The sequence below is a fragment of the Sporobolomyces koalae genome, assembly GCF_050403365.1.
Source record: "Sporobolomyces koalae JCM15063 DNA, S_koalae_JCM15063T_v1_ctg20, whole genome shotgun sequence".
Classification (NCBI taxonomy): Eukaryota; Fungi; Basidiomycota; class Microbotryomycetes; order Sporidiobolales; family Sporidiobolaceae; genus Sporobolomyces; species Sporobolomyces koalae.
Window position 1 is genome coordinate 225,157 of NW_027481751.1, and position 13,733 is coordinate 238,889.

At 54.0% G+C, this 13,733-nt stretch overlaps 6 protein-coding genes across 6 annotated transcripts; 4 read left to right on the plus strand and 2 right to left on the minus strand.

Annotated features, from left to right (window-relative positions):
* Nucleotides 1-374: 374 nt before the first annotated feature.
* Nucleotides 375-5,148, plus strand: JCM15063_001948 (peroxidase/cytochrome P450 family protein; the record flags this gene model as incomplete). The annotated part of the gene is made up of 21 exons (XM_076679200.1): nt 375-515; nt 574-628; nt 729-841; nt 902-1,091; nt 1,155-1,272; nt 1,335-1,446; nt 1,508-1,638; nt 1,702-1,875; nt 1,934-2,061; nt 2,125-2,216; nt 2,285-2,406; nt 2,467-2,534; nt 2,600-2,725; nt 2,785-2,978; nt 3,045-3,143; nt 3,206-3,816; nt 3,882-3,987; nt 4,069-4,258; nt 4,321-4,433; nt 4,491-4,719; nt 4,808-5,148. 21 exons carry the CDS (start codon nt 375-377, stop codon nt 5,146-5,148), a joined length of 3,453 nt encoding a protein of 1,150 aa, XP_076533724.1.
* A 251-nt stretch (nt 5,149-5,399) lies between these two features.
* On the minus strand, nt 5,400-6,648 carry BRX1 (ribosome biogenesis protein BRX1; the record flags this gene model as incomplete). The annotated part of the gene is made up of 5 exons (XM_076679201.1): nt 5,400-5,560; nt 5,647-5,848; nt 5,916-6,017; nt 6,100-6,392; nt 6,462-6,648. 5 exons carry the CDS (start codon nt 6,646-6,648, stop codon nt 5,400-5,402), a joined length of 945 nt encoding a protein of 314 aa, XP_076533725.1.
* Nucleotides 6,649-6,935: 287 nt separating this feature from the next.
* Nucleotides 6,936-8,542, plus strand: JCM15063_001950 (uncharacterized protein; the record flags this gene model as incomplete). Its single annotated transcript, XM_076679202.1, has 3 exons — nt 6,936-7,595; nt 7,668-8,139; nt 8,211-8,542. The coding sequence occupies 3 exons, from the start codon at nt 6,936-6,938 to the stop codon at nt 8,540-8,542; spliced, it is 1,464 nt and encodes a 487-aa protein (XP_076533726.1).
* Nucleotides 8,543-8,898: 356 nt separating this feature from the next.
* On the minus strand, nt 8,899-10,488 carry JCM15063_001951 (uncharacterized protein; the record flags this gene model as incomplete). The annotated part of the gene is made up of 3 exons (XM_076679203.1): nt 8,899-9,915; nt 9,983-10,352; nt 10,421-10,488. 3 exons carry the CDS (start codon nt 10,486-10,488, stop codon nt 8,899-8,901), a joined length of 1,455 nt encoding a protein of 484 aa, XP_076533727.1.
* A 413-nt stretch (nt 10,489-10,901) lies between these two features.
* Nucleotides 10,902-12,236, plus strand: SGF29 (Sgf29p; the record flags this gene model as incomplete). Its single annotated transcript, XM_076679204.1, has 6 exons — nt 10,902-11,116; nt 11,183-11,265; nt 11,333-11,720; nt 11,780-11,833; nt 11,897-12,077; nt 12,141-12,236. 6 exons carry the CDS (start codon nt 10,902-10,904, stop codon nt 12,234-12,236), a joined length of 1,017 nt encoding a protein of 338 aa, XP_076533728.1.
* Nucleotides 12,237-12,685: 449 nt separating this feature from the next.
* On the plus strand, nt 12,686-13,402 carry JCM15063_001953 (YbhB/YbcL family Raf kinase inhibitor-like protein; the record flags this gene model as incomplete). The annotated part of the gene is made up of 2 exons (XM_076679205.1): nt 12,686-12,871; nt 12,953-13,402. The coding sequence occupies 2 exons, from the start codon at nt 12,686-12,688 to the stop codon at nt 13,400-13,402; spliced, it is 636 nt and encodes a 211-aa protein (XP_076533729.1).
* Between the last annotated feature and the right edge of the window lie 331 nt (nt 13,403-13,733).

Sequence of the window (13,733 nt, forward strand, 5' to 3'; positions counted from 1 at the left end):
GGACACAAACGTCGCTTCAGGCACGTGGTTCTCGGACTTGCGTCTTCTACGTGCCATTGTCAGTCTCTTCAAGGTACGTGCTCAAAGAAGGTGCTGCCGCTTGCGCTGAGTCCGCTGACTGCCTTCTTCTCGCGTAGGTCGATCGTCTGAGAGGTCACAATCGGTCCTAGCGCAACTCCTGACGCAACTCCCGGGTCCTTGGCTCTAGAAGAAGACCGAGCAAGAATGGCTAGTTTGCGCACAGACTCATTCGTTGCGCGTGACCCAATGACGCGGTCTTTCCTCAATCGCTATTCAGCCCTAGCTGCTTGAGACGACGTGACAAGGTAGCTCAAGCCTCACGTTATCTCCTGCTTTGGCTTGGTCGTCGCGCCATGCCGTCTGACAAAGCGATTCACGTCGATACGAGCAAGCTGCAACCGACATCTTCGCCTACATCATCCGAAGGTCGAACGACTACACCTCGGTCGCCACTTGCGTCCGCATTCGGATTGGCAAAGAGCGTCGCTTCAACCGTGAGTTCGCCTGTCTTTCCTCGCGCGGGAAATTCACTGAGGCATCCTTCCGGAGCAGGCGCTTCATGCAGCTCAAGTCGCGCTTGATGGCGATATGACCGAGCAGCCTTATCGTGCGCTACGTGGGCAACACTCAACTAGCGGTCCCATCTCCTCCTTGATGGATTCAATCTCGCATGATAGCGCAGCCAAGGTCGGCTGTTTCTCTAACAGAACATATCATGAGCAGTCTGACGCGAGCGGCTCCTCAGGATGCGTTGATTGCCGCGAGTACTGCAATTGCTCAGGGTGGCGTCAAGGACGATCGCAAAATGCTGCTTGAGGATGTACGATTCCGGTCCTTCGATCTGTTTCGTCTTCTTCTGCCCTGACTAGCTCACACACAGATCATCGTACTACTGTACTCGCTGCCCGAGGATTCAAGTATTGGGCACAAGCTCGAGAACGCTCTGATTGCTCTGCTTTGGGACGATCTCCAGCATCCTCCAGTCTCCTTCGTTGGTCGGTCTAAGTTCCGTTCAGCCGACGGTAGCGGCAATAATCACTACATCCCTCGTCTCGGTGCTGCGGGTGAACGTACGCTCTGCTACCTCACTGCTTGCTTCTCTTTCAGATTGACTGACATGTTCTGTACCACAGCTTACGCTCGCTCAGTTGCTCAAACACACCCGATGCCTCGACACCTTCCCAACACTGAAGATGTCTGGAACCAACTCATGAAGCGAGATCGTTTTGAGCCACACCCATCTGGGATCTCGCAAGCTTGGTCCAGCCCTCTTCGGGAGGCTCTGTCAACTGACCTCGACTTTGCCTTTTCAGCTCTCTATTGTTTGCGTTTGCAACCATAATCACACACACTTGCTTCAGCACGAATCGTCAGGATCCGAGCATCAACGACGCGTCATCTTATCTCGATCTCTCCCCCCTCTATGTGAGTTGTCGGGATTCCTTCTTCCAAGCGCGTCCAAGCTGACTTGAGCATTTTTTGCTAGGGAAACAACCAAATCGAACAAGACAGGATCCGGGCATTCACTGATGGAAAGATTTTTGACGATGTCATTGCGTCGCAGCGGCTCTTCCTCATGCCGCCCGCGACTTGCGCTCTGATGATAGTATTCTCGAGGTCAGAGATACTCGAGATGACCTTTTTCCCGAAATGTTATATTGACGAGATCAAAAATGGCAGGAATCATAACTGGATTGTCGACCGACTTTACGCGATCAACCAGAACAAACGTTTCAAGCCCTGGGCGGAACTTTCCGATGAGCAGAGGGTGCAGCAAGATAATGAGTTGTTCCAGACGGCAAGGCTCGTCAATTGCGGGTGGTTCTTGCAAGTCATCTTGGGCGACTACATTCCGTACGCAGATTTGGCTCTTCCGGGCCAATCGCGCAACGCTTACTCTTCTCGCTTACAGTACGATTCTGAATGTGAACCAAACGGATAGTACTTGGATGCTCGACCCGACCAAGCCAATCAGCCCGTTCGTCGCGGGGCCACAAGTCGAACGAGGGACTGGTAACGTCGTCTCTGTCGAGTTCAACAGTAAGCTACTCCCGCACTGGACCTTTTTCGAAATGAAGTGACTGACACGCTTCTCGAGCGCAGTACTCTACCGCTGGCACGCCTGCATCGGCGAAAAAGACGCCGCTTACATCGAGCAGCTTATCCGGAGGCACTCTCAAACTCCATTCGCTCAGGTCAATGAGCGGCCTAGCCAGGTCCCAGCGCTACGATCGAAGCTCATGCCCATTCGCGCACTACGCAGATGACAGCTATCGAATTTGCCCGGGTATCGAAAGATATCGCAATGGAGATGGGGCCAGACGCTCGTACGTGGACATTTGGCGGGCTCAAGAGGAAGGGAAAGAACGGCACGGGTCGCTTTTCGTCGGTCCCTTCATCTCAATCTTGCTCTTTCTGGTGATCTGAGCGTACGTTGTGCAACAGCGACGACGAGATTGCGCGTGTCTTGGTAGATGCGACTGAAGAAGTGGCCGGCGCCTTCAAAGCGCGTGGTGAGCCATGTTGACTTGCACATCACAATGCCATCATGCTTACTGTGCCAGTTCTACTCCATCAGGCGTTCCCCAGGTCATGCGGATCTTCGACATCATGGGTATGGAGGTGGCGCGCAATGAATGGGCTTGCGCTTCCCTCAACGAGTTCCGCTCGTTCCTCAAGCTCGATCCCTACAACTCGTTCGAAGGTAGGTTGATTACTTACTTTTCTGCTCAGACAACCAGACTGACAGAAGAACATGTTCAGAATGGAACGAGGATCCGGTCATCGCAGACGCTGCTCGTCGGCTGTATCGTCATATCGACCACCTCGAGCTCATGCCTGGACTTTCAGCCGAGCAGCCCAAACCCACGCAACCCGGATCTGGACTAGCTCCAGGCTTCACAATCTCGAGAGCAATTCTGTCTGACGCCGTTGCGTTGGTCAGAGGCGATCGTTACGTAAGTTGTGCTGCGATGCAACCGGGTCACACAGAACGCTGATTACCTTACAAATTCGGCTGAAAGTTCGCTTATGAGCGCACTGCTGGGAATCTTACCTCATTTCACTACAACGACCTGCAGCCCGAACCGCAAGGAGGCGCATTTGGCGGTGCACTGGGAAAGGTGTGCAGCTTGTCCCGCTTCAGCATACGATGTTTGCTGAACTATCTCGTGCTAATTTGCAGCTCTTGATGCGTACCTTTCCCGCTCACTACACGTACAACTCGACCTACGCCCTGTTCCCGTTCTCGACGCCCTCGACGACGAACGGAGTTCTCTCGAAACTCGGCTTCCTCGACCAGTACGATACGCGTCGCCCTAGTCCTCCGCCCGAATGGGTCGTGATCGACCGTCGCGCTGCCGCCGAGCAGATCCTCGCTCCCGAATTTCCCTTGCTCGAGCAGTTCGCTCCCGTATACGGTGCGCCCCTCGACGTTCTCAAGCAGCAAGAGCCATCGTTCCTGTCACTCTTGAGCTCGTTCAAGACCAAACTCAAGGCGCGCTCTGAATGCCAAGAGGTGATCGACAGCGCTTTCTTCCCGTCGCAGTTCACCAACCTCGTCGTCGCGGCCATCGCCCCGAAAGCGCGCGCCGTGCTCGCCGAGACGAGCTGGTCGGCTGGTGCGAGCCAAATGCGCGTCGATGTTGTCGAGCAAGTCATCGTGCCTGTCTGCATGAGCTGGATCTCGGACCAGCTCGGCTTCCCGCTCAAGACCAAGACGAACCCGCTCGGACTGCTGACCCCGGTCGAGCTGTACGACACGCTGTGCGAAGCCTACACCTACCTCCACCTCAAGTGAGTCTTCCTGCTTCTCCCTGTCGGTTGACTCGATACTGAACTTCTTTGCTGCTCGTCGACAGCTACGATCCGACGCGCGGCTTCAAGCTTCGCAACTTGGTCATCGAGCACACGCGCGTACTCAAGAACGTCATTGACTTCCGCCTCTCGCAGGCGAATGGATCTCCTGTGCGATTTGCATTCACTCTCGTAGGCGAGCTTGTACGGTCGAGCTAATTTTGCAACGTCTCCTCCCCTGCGCGCTGATAGACGCTTCTACACAATTTTGCGCAAGACGTCAAGGAGCTGCTGCTTGGGAGTAAAGCAGGTCAGGGTATAGTTATGTCTGACCACGCCCGTCAAGTGTACGACCGCGTTCTCCGCGTCAGCTCGCGCCCGCTCGACGAAATTGCCGATACGCTCCTGTACTCGATGATCAATTTTGTCTCGTCCGTCTCGTGTAAGCTCTTCCAGGCCTTTCGCTGGGATATTTGATCGGGACTAAGAGCCGCTCCTCTTCAGCTTGTGCAAAAACCGTCGATTTCTTCCTCCGTCCCGAAAACGCTAGCGTGCTCCAAGACCTCCAGTCGCAGATGGCCGTAGAGGCTGGGCTCGCAAACGAATCGATCATCCAAGTCAGTCGGACCGTTCCCAACTTTGTCCATGTACTGATTGACAAGGATTGGACATAGCACTATGTCAACGAATGCCTTCGCCTCGATCCTGCCGTCGAGGGCTTTGTGCGTCAAGCTCAATCGGACCTGCAGATTCTGAACGGTCCTCACATAAAAAAGGGCACGCTACTCTATATTGACTGGACACGCGTGAATCGCGACCCGAGCGCGTTCCCGAAACCAAACGCGATCAAGCTCGATCGTAATCCGAAGCTCTACCAACTCGCCGAACCCGGCATCCGTTCTTGTAAGTTTTCAGTTCATTCCTTCGAGGCAAGCATCACGAGCATTGACATCTCGGTTTCGCTCTGGACCATTGAAACAAAAAAAAACAGCTAGAGACGAATCGATCGGTTTGTTCATGACTGTCGCGATCGTCAAGGAACTGTTCAAGTTTTCCGATCTACGTTTCGCGTCTGGTTATGATTCCGAGGCGATCAAAATCGAACAACCACTACCGGCTCGCTCGGTCACCTTGTACCTCACGCACCAGCATACGTTGTCCTACTTCCCACAATCACTCGAGATCTTGTACTCGACAAAGCAGGTCGAGAAGAGAGCGGTTGTGAACGCGCCGACGCCGGACGCGACAAGGTCAAAGCCCAGGACCGGATCGAAGGTCGAGGTGCCTCAGTCCAGGCACGACGAAGAAGACGAATGGGATTTTGTAGCTTGATATTTGCTATATTTTTTGGCGAAGCATTATTATGCTGTTTCGCTAACAGTGATGCCTCGTTCGGTTGTCTCGCTTCAATTGTATGTAATTCGATATTTGCGTAACCGGTGAGGGGAAACGCCGAGCGTGTCGGGGGTTGAAATGGCATAGAACAAGTTGCGAGGGCTGAGAAAAGAATACAAACATAATAGAACACCAATCCCTGTGCTGCTGCTCTTGCGCCAATCCCAGACAAAAGCGGGACACAATATCTAAGCAAAGACTTTGCGCTTCTCCAGGGGATCGTCGCGGTGACCAGGCATGATCTCTTCGAGACGAACTTTGCGTTCCTCCTGTTGTCCCTTGCGAGCCTTGTACTTCTTTGCCCGTTCGAACTTCCTTCCAGACGAGAGTGCCGAAGATGGTACGAATTCTGTTTGTCATACAAAATCGGAAAAACGGATAAGAGATCAATAATGGATGGGAAGTATTTCGAGTAATAGAAAAAAGTTGACGAACCTTTGTTTTCGTAAATGCACGCGCCATTGAAACTTCCCTCAAAGATCTTGACCGGGTTCAAGACGAACCGAGGACCGACTTCAGACAGGGACAAGTGAGCTGCTCCTTCCTTCTGCGCGAGCTTCTTTGCCTGTGCTTCAGTGATCGCTCGCGAGGACGAAGAGGTGGCGGCCATCGCATCGGCAGGAGGGGTATCAATAATCTGCAGAGTGGACCAAGAGTCAGGACTTGTGCTTCTAGAGGAGAGTGTACGTCCAGCGAGATCGTACCTGGTAATTCCGGAACCAGATTTTTCCGTCGGCAATCGAAAAGTTGATGACATGGTCGACGAAAGGTTTCGCTCGTCGCGCAGTTTTGGGCACGGCAAAGATCTGTGTCACAGGGAATACAGACAGGAGGTGGCATGAGCGCAAAACTCAAGAAATCCAGAGCTACGAGAACGGCAAGACTTGCATGAGTGAGGACCTCCTTGATCAGCTTCATGTGGGGCGATTCGTCAAACTGCTGGTCAAACACGACAATCGGTCGGCTGCCCTTGAGGCAGTTGCCAGTCATCTTCATCTCGTCCATCGTGTGTGCGTTCAGAACGTGGAAACGGCACGAAGGTCCGTTGGGCGCTTTGGCGGCCCACAGGTACAAGTCGCCGTGCTGTCGGCGGGCCTCGAAGAAGAGGATGTTGTTGCAGGACGAGAGGTACGCAATCTCGTTGAGGGACGGGAGCGAGTGCTTGTCCTCGAGTTTGGCATCTGCAGCGAACGAGGCGATGTCGAACGGTCAATTTCCGCGTCACGAGGGTCCAACGCGGGACGACGGACCTTTCTTCGCGTGCGGCAAGAGACTGATGAGGTCGGCCATGAGGTGTCGCTGCCTCTGCGAGATACCCCTGGACGAGATGGCGAGGACTCGTTGCTTGTAGACGGGCGTCTTCTCTGCGACTTCGTCTGCTCCATCCTCCTGCGTACGCTTGCGCTTGAGGTCTTTCATCATTGCGGAAGGCGCCATGCTGCTGTCGAACTATCGGTGAGCGAGTCTGAGTGCGGCGAGATGAGCGACGCCTCGAACCGGCTGCGATCTTTTTTTCTCGAATTGCACTGCATACACTCGCCGTCCGCTTGCACCACTTGTCGCGCTTCGGTCCCGCAAAGCATCCCTCGTCGGCTCCGACGCCCATCCAACACGGTCTTGCTAGCGGCCGCACTGCTACAGGCAGGCTCGCACGTGGGACTGGCGGCGGGAGCCGGATACCGCCGCGACTCGCCTGCGTTTCGGAACCCGCCCGCAGTCACGACATGGAGCAGCTCGAGCTGGATCCGACCGCGGTTGCAGACGGGGCTATTGGTGCCACGTCGGCGGCGAACCGGCGCGCGTCGGCCGTGTACCTCGCGAGCGATGCGGCTCCCCCATCTTCGGATCCGCTGCAGCAGTCGACCATCCTGCTGATCAACCGCATCCGACCGTCGCCCGCATGCTCGCCAACTCATACCCCTCCAGAGTCTCCCATCCCGTCCCGGATCGGCTCGCCGGCATCCTCGACAACCGTGCCGCGGCGTCGCGCGCAATTGCCCGGTTCGAGCCATGTACCCGTGTCCCTCGCTCGCCGCCTCTCGAAGCCGTTCGTTGACATCGCCGTCAAGGCCTCGACGCCTTCCGTCTATGTCGACTTTCTCGTCTCGCTCCACCCGTCACTCCTTGCGTACTTTTTCGTCGCGGTGTCGTCAACAATCAGCAACAAATCGTTGCTAAGGGGTTTCTTTCAGGGCATCACCTTCCTCCTCACCGCGTGGCAGATGGCGTGTGCAACCCTCGGCACCATGCTCAGCGTCAAGATGGGACATTACAAACCAATCAAGCTCACCCCAAAACGCGAATCGATCATGAAAATGGTCGCGCTCGTCTTTTCGCTCGAGATTGCCGCTTCGAATTTGGCACTCCGACTGATACCCGTACCTGTTGAGCACAACTTTCTTTCTCTGTGCCCTTGACCATGTTGGAATTCTGACCCGAATTGTCGAGACCCACAGTTTCACGTGTCGGTCCGAGCGGCAGCTCCGATCTTGACGCTGTTCGTCTCGCTCGTGTTCTTCTCTTCGACCACGACTTTGCGCACATCGTCGTCACTCTTGCTGGTCCTCCTCGGGATCTCGTTCACCTCGCTCAACGAAGAATGGCATTCCCTCGGTTCGCTACTCGTCATCCTGTCGACATTCCTCCTCACGTCGAAATCTCTCTTGACAACTCGCCTCTTGTCCGATCGGTTTCATTTACACCCGCTCGACATTCTCGCTCGCATGTCTCCCCTGTCGATGATCCATTGCGCCTTGTTCGCGATCGCGAACGGAGAGGTACAGAAACTGTGGAGGTTCTTGCGCTCGCCTGATTTTACCAGAGAACATCTCCTCGAGATCGTATTGAACGGCGTACTGAGCTTTGGAGTCGTCGTGTGTGGACTTGTTGCCGAGAGGCGAACGAAACCTCCTGCTCTCGCCATCACCGGTGCGTTTTTCCCTCCTAAAAGGATCAAGACATCTGATCCTGATCACATCATTGATCGTCATTCTTCACAGCTCAAGCGGCACAAGCGACGACGATCCTCGTCTCGACTCTCATTTTCGACTTGCACCTCTCGTTCGTCAACTTTGTCGGAGTCGCGTTCGTCCTTGCAGGAGGAGTCTTCTACGCTCGATACGAAGCGATGGATGATGATGAAAAGAGTTTGACGAATGATGGATCGAGAGGGTTTGGAGATGTCACGTTTCGGGATGATCATTTGCTGCTTCCGATCAAAGTTCGAAGAGACGATCCGATCGACAAGAAAGAGGACAAGTCGAATTGGTGGAATGGAATTGGAAGTACTGTACAAGGGGACCCGAATAGTACGGTCGGCAGGAAGGAATAGGTGATTTGTGTCCTTGTGTTCTCGATACAAAAAGATGAGCTGACCTGTCATTAGATCGCAGACGTAGATTCGTCATTTCTAGTATGTAGTAGAGGTTCCGTTGTTGTACCATCAATGTGCCCGCAAAAAGGACATCTTTCATTGTCTATTTTTCCCTTATTTCATCAGTCTTTGGTGCGTGCCGCTGCCTCTGTATCTAGAAAGCTGTCAAAGATCCTCATAGATGGTCGAAACGCTTGATCTACTTCATGTTGGTTCGCAAAGACAACTACAATCTGTAGAGGCTCGTATCGATCAAGGTTCTCTCGAATGGTACTGCAATGCCCGAGAACGTTTCCGCGAAAAACTCAAGGCGATCACAATTTCATCCCGCCTCCGATCCCACCGACGACTCTTCCATTCATCCTTGCAAGTCCTACAGGATGTCGTCCAAGGCGAGGACCTTGCGTAGCTGCCAAACCTTGATTCCAACCCGTCATTCCTCCTCCTCCTCCTGGACCTACACTTGCCCCATAAATGCCTGGATGAGGATGGTATCGAGGTCCTATTCCAGAACTTCGATTCATCGGATCGAGTCGAGATGATGTCGGAGGGTATCCGAGGTACGGCAAATCTTCCTCGGGGTCGGAGCTTGATGGTGAAGAGAGGTACAAATCTGGATCGACTTCGTGTTCGTCGCAAGAAGAATCCGATTTGCGACTGTCGAACCCAGGTCGGAATGAACTACTTCTGTTTGTCCCTCCGGGTGCGAGAACGAAGGGAGAAGGGTGGGTTGAAGATAGGATTTGAATCGTTCGGAGTAGATCTGCCATTTGCATCCTCATGCCTCCCATCACGTTGCGCATGTTGTTCATGTCGTCGACGAGATGTTGCGTCGCGTGAAGAGATTCCGTATGGGATTGAGCAAGAGTCGAGAGAGAGGCAGACAGGGTAGCGTTACGAGACGAGAGAGATGCGAGAGTGTCGGGCAGTGGCACGATCTTGTCACCAGGTTCGAACGTTGGAGGAATCGCGAGGTAGTCACCGAGCGAGAGTTTCGTCCCTTGCAAGATCCCTTCAACGTCTTCGAGTCTCTGTTCGAGAGACTGAACCTGACGCTTCAAGGTCCAGTTCTCAGTTTCCCATTCTCGTTCTTTCTCCCTGAACCGTTCAAAGCTCTCTTTGAGAGGTTCGTATGCGCATTCCGAGTAGAGATGATCGGTAGAGAGGGTTTCGCGAGGTCCGACATAAACACAGCCGAAAGAGGCGTGTGGGCAGGGAGTTGTAACGAGTGGACATGCTTCAAGGAAGTGAACTGCTGGTGACGTCGAGAGTAGTGACTGGTCGCAGTATCGGCATGTCGAAATAGAAGGAGAACCCGAGCGATCTCGTGGCTGAGACGGTCAGAGATCGACGTCAGTCGCACATTACCGGTCGAGGCGTTGAAAGGATGTTCCTCACAGCGAGCTCAGATTCGTTGTCATCGTCTGATCGTTCCGTATAGTTGCATTCTTGCTCCTGATCATGCACTGCTTTCCCTTTGCCCTTGACCTGTTGCCGAGTCTCTGCATCGGTCTTGTTCAGGCATTCGAGGCTGTGGCGATTCCAGGCGTCTCTATTCATCTCTTCCCTGCACGCGTCACACCGGATCCTGAGCTCGCCGAGCAAGTCTTGCACGACTCGAGGCGCTTCGACCAATTCTCTTCGACGGTCGCGAATCCTCGTTCGATCGATCGGACAGGTCGGTGCGAGGTCGAGAGCCCGATCGAGACAGGTTCGACAGAACAGGTGTTGGCAGGCGAGAGGCATGACCGGATCGACAAGCGGAGAACTAGCCATGAGGATAGATCAGCATTGACATCGCAAGCAGAACGATCATTTGGGGCATGTACCGCTCACCGACATATTGGACATTCAAGCGAGGTCGAGATATGTTCGTCGACGTATTCATACGCTAGGTCGGTCATGATGGCTGGCGGTAGTTGCGCCGCTAGGGGTGGGGAAGTCGGATACTGGACCCTTGGGAAGCCTCGGATACCACGCTGAGCAGCTTGTACAGTATTGGATGACGTCTGCACCTCTCAAGGCGATCTCGGGGCGAGGATACAAGGCTGTTGGATTGCCGGGATATAAATGCCGGGGACTGCCGCGGGCTCGACGCTCGCCGATTCGGCGGCCGCTGCGTAGATCGAGTGTCGGTGAGGATACGCTGGGCGTACCTTGAGCGCGTCGGTCCCTGGTAGGTAGGCTCGAAAATGGTTCTCTATGTAGCGGTGCAAAGCGAGTGGAGGGTGAGACAGATGGGGATTTGAAACACTCTTGATCACAACTACTCGTTCATCGCAACTCTGTCTGCCCGACTCGACTCTACACGTCTCGCATGGTGTCGAGTGCGGATCCGACACAGCTCACCGCGCAGCTGAGAGCGCAACTACGAGACTACATCGGGTTCACCGGCGCGATCAACTCGACTCTCAAGAGCATCAACCAGATTCAGGCAGAGCTCGAAGATGACAAGAAGCCGATAGCGGCCATCAAGGTCAGACTGGACAAAGGGTACGACACGATCGAGGAGCAGGCAAATGACGAAATGAGGTTCGCATTCCTTCACTTTTCGCCCGCTTGTTACAACTTGGAAGCGCTGATTGCGTTCGTCTGCAGACGACTTGATCTTGCGATTTCGACTCTCGATGCACTCATGGCGGTGCAGACACCGATGGCTCTCGAAAACACAACCATTTCTGGTGCGAATCCAATCCGAACAGAATCGGGGTGATGTACGCACTTGCTCATGATCCTCATTTCGCACAGGCAATGCATCAAAGCGAGCAACACAGAATACGAAGAAGCGGAAAATCGACACTGCTTCTACTGCGTCTTCCCCAGCTCCGTCTGCCATGGCTTCACCATTGCCTTCCTATGACGGGGCTGCACTACATGCCGCACCACTCTCACGCACGACTTCGTCGAAACAAGGTCAATTGCCACCGTTGCAGAATGCTCACTCTGGTTCCGGTCAAGCTTTGCAGCAAATCGGGATCCCCAAGAAATCGACCATCAAGAGCAGAAAGGAGAACCTCCAAGCGCAACTGCCCCTCAAACCGGGACGCATGATCTGTGTGCGCCAGTCCAAGAAGGATGCACCAGGAGACTGGATCCTCGGTCGCATCATCAGCTGTATCCAAGGAGACAAGAATCGGTCTGTCCTCTTTCGCGCTTGTCAAACGCGCCATAGCTTATGTCCATAATTGCACACAGGTATGGTGTTGAAGACGTCGACTATGATCCAGCGAATCCGACGCCCGAAGGAGGGTGAGCCCCGATTCTCCCTATTGACTTTTTACGATTCAGAACGCTCACTTCGGAACTGTACAGCAAATGGAACACGACGCTGAAATCGATCATCCCGCTGCCGGATAAGCTTGACGAGCGGACTTATCCCGAACACCCTTATCCTGGCGGAACCTCGGTCCTCGCTCTGTATCCCGAGACGACATCCTTCTATGCTGCAACGATTGAAGGAGGTCCGTATGCGGTCTCTACCGGAACTGGTAAAGTAAGCATGAGCTCCCTATCTTCTACGACAAGCGAAAAAAATTGAACGTCTCGCGTATGACAGAATAAAATAAAAGAAAGGATCTACAAGATCAAGTTTGAAGACGACAATGACGAGGTCCGAGACGTGCTCATGGAATTTGTCGTCGAGGCTACCTGATCCCTGCACCATTTGCGCTGAACCTCCCGAGTCGTCGTTCCCTTTCCCCCTCCCCTTGTTGTATCTGTGTAGTTTTGTCTTGGACCTGGAAAATGAACGAGCTCTCGATCGCTCGTCTGTCGGACATCAGCGATGCCACAACTCTGCTCGCGAGTTCTTGGCCATGGTAGCAGGCTAAAGAGACGCAGAGGCTATTCGAAGGTTTGCAGAGCAGCCGGTACCCCTGGTCCCCTACAACAAATCAGATTCAGCGTGAATTGGCATGTACAGCTCGGTCGACTTCGTGCAGCGAGAGCGATATCGAGCTTGACCTCGGATCGCGATCGGCCACAGGCGGGTCGCAAATAGAGAAGGTCATTCATTCTCCACGATGACGCGCACCATGTCTCGCTGGACGCGACGTTCCTCAGTTCATCTCTCCCACCACTACTTCGCTCAATCATTACGCCATGGCAGAGGACCTCATTCAAGCGCTGCGCCAAGCCGAGATCATCCCTCAAGTGATTCCGGAAGATCGCGTCACCGAGATCAAAAGTGGATTGAACATTGTCTACCCGAACGTGACGGTCTCGAGGGGAGAGACACCTGCACGACGAGATGTGCTAGAGGTTCCAGAGATCGAGTTCCCAGCGGCCGTGAGCTCCACTTTCGTCGTTTGCCGACTCGCGCGAATAGCTTGAATCTGATCCGGCACGGCGCTCATCCTATGCACACAGGATCCTTCGGCATCCTACACAATCATTTGTACCGACCCAGATTTGCTGATGAAGGGAGAACAGAAGCTTGGTCCGGTGCGGCATTGGTTGCAGAGCGGGATCTTGTTCGACTCGAAGACGAAGCGAGCGGCACACCAACTTGGACTCAACGCGAACGTGACAAAATACCTTGCACCCTCGCCCTCGCCAGATTTCCGGTTCCATCGTTACGTGTTCATTGTCGCACGGGAGTCTCCAACGTACGAGGCGAAAGGGGGAAAGGACTATCCGGTCGATGGCGAGTCGGATCTGAAAGGTCGACTGCAGTGGAACGCTGCCGAGTACTGCACGGAAGAGAAGCTCAAGATTGAGGGCGTTGGATGGATGTCAGTGCAGGCAGATGGTCCTGCGATTGTGGAGAACGCGAAATTGACCGCCGAATCCCTCGTCAACAAGGTCCTGGGAAAGTAGAACTTTGAAGCCCTGTAAATAGATGGTACTTTCGCTTTGCTCGCCTTGTTGCGCCGATGGCAGCTTGTCAGACGAGCCGAGTCCGGCGCTTGAACTCTATGATGACTAGTTTGCGACGAATCGAGATTCGTCCGAGACAGCCTTCCGATTTCTCCTGAATGTAGAGCTTGCTTTTTCTTTCCCCGCTGCTTTAGAAACTAGTATGGTAGTGACGAGCAAGACTCGTCCAATCGCGACTTGTGTTTCCGCAAGAAGAGTCAGGGGTCGCGATCGCAATGTGAGCTCAGGGAGACATACAGTCGAGACTTGTCGCGGCGATTTCGGCGGAGCT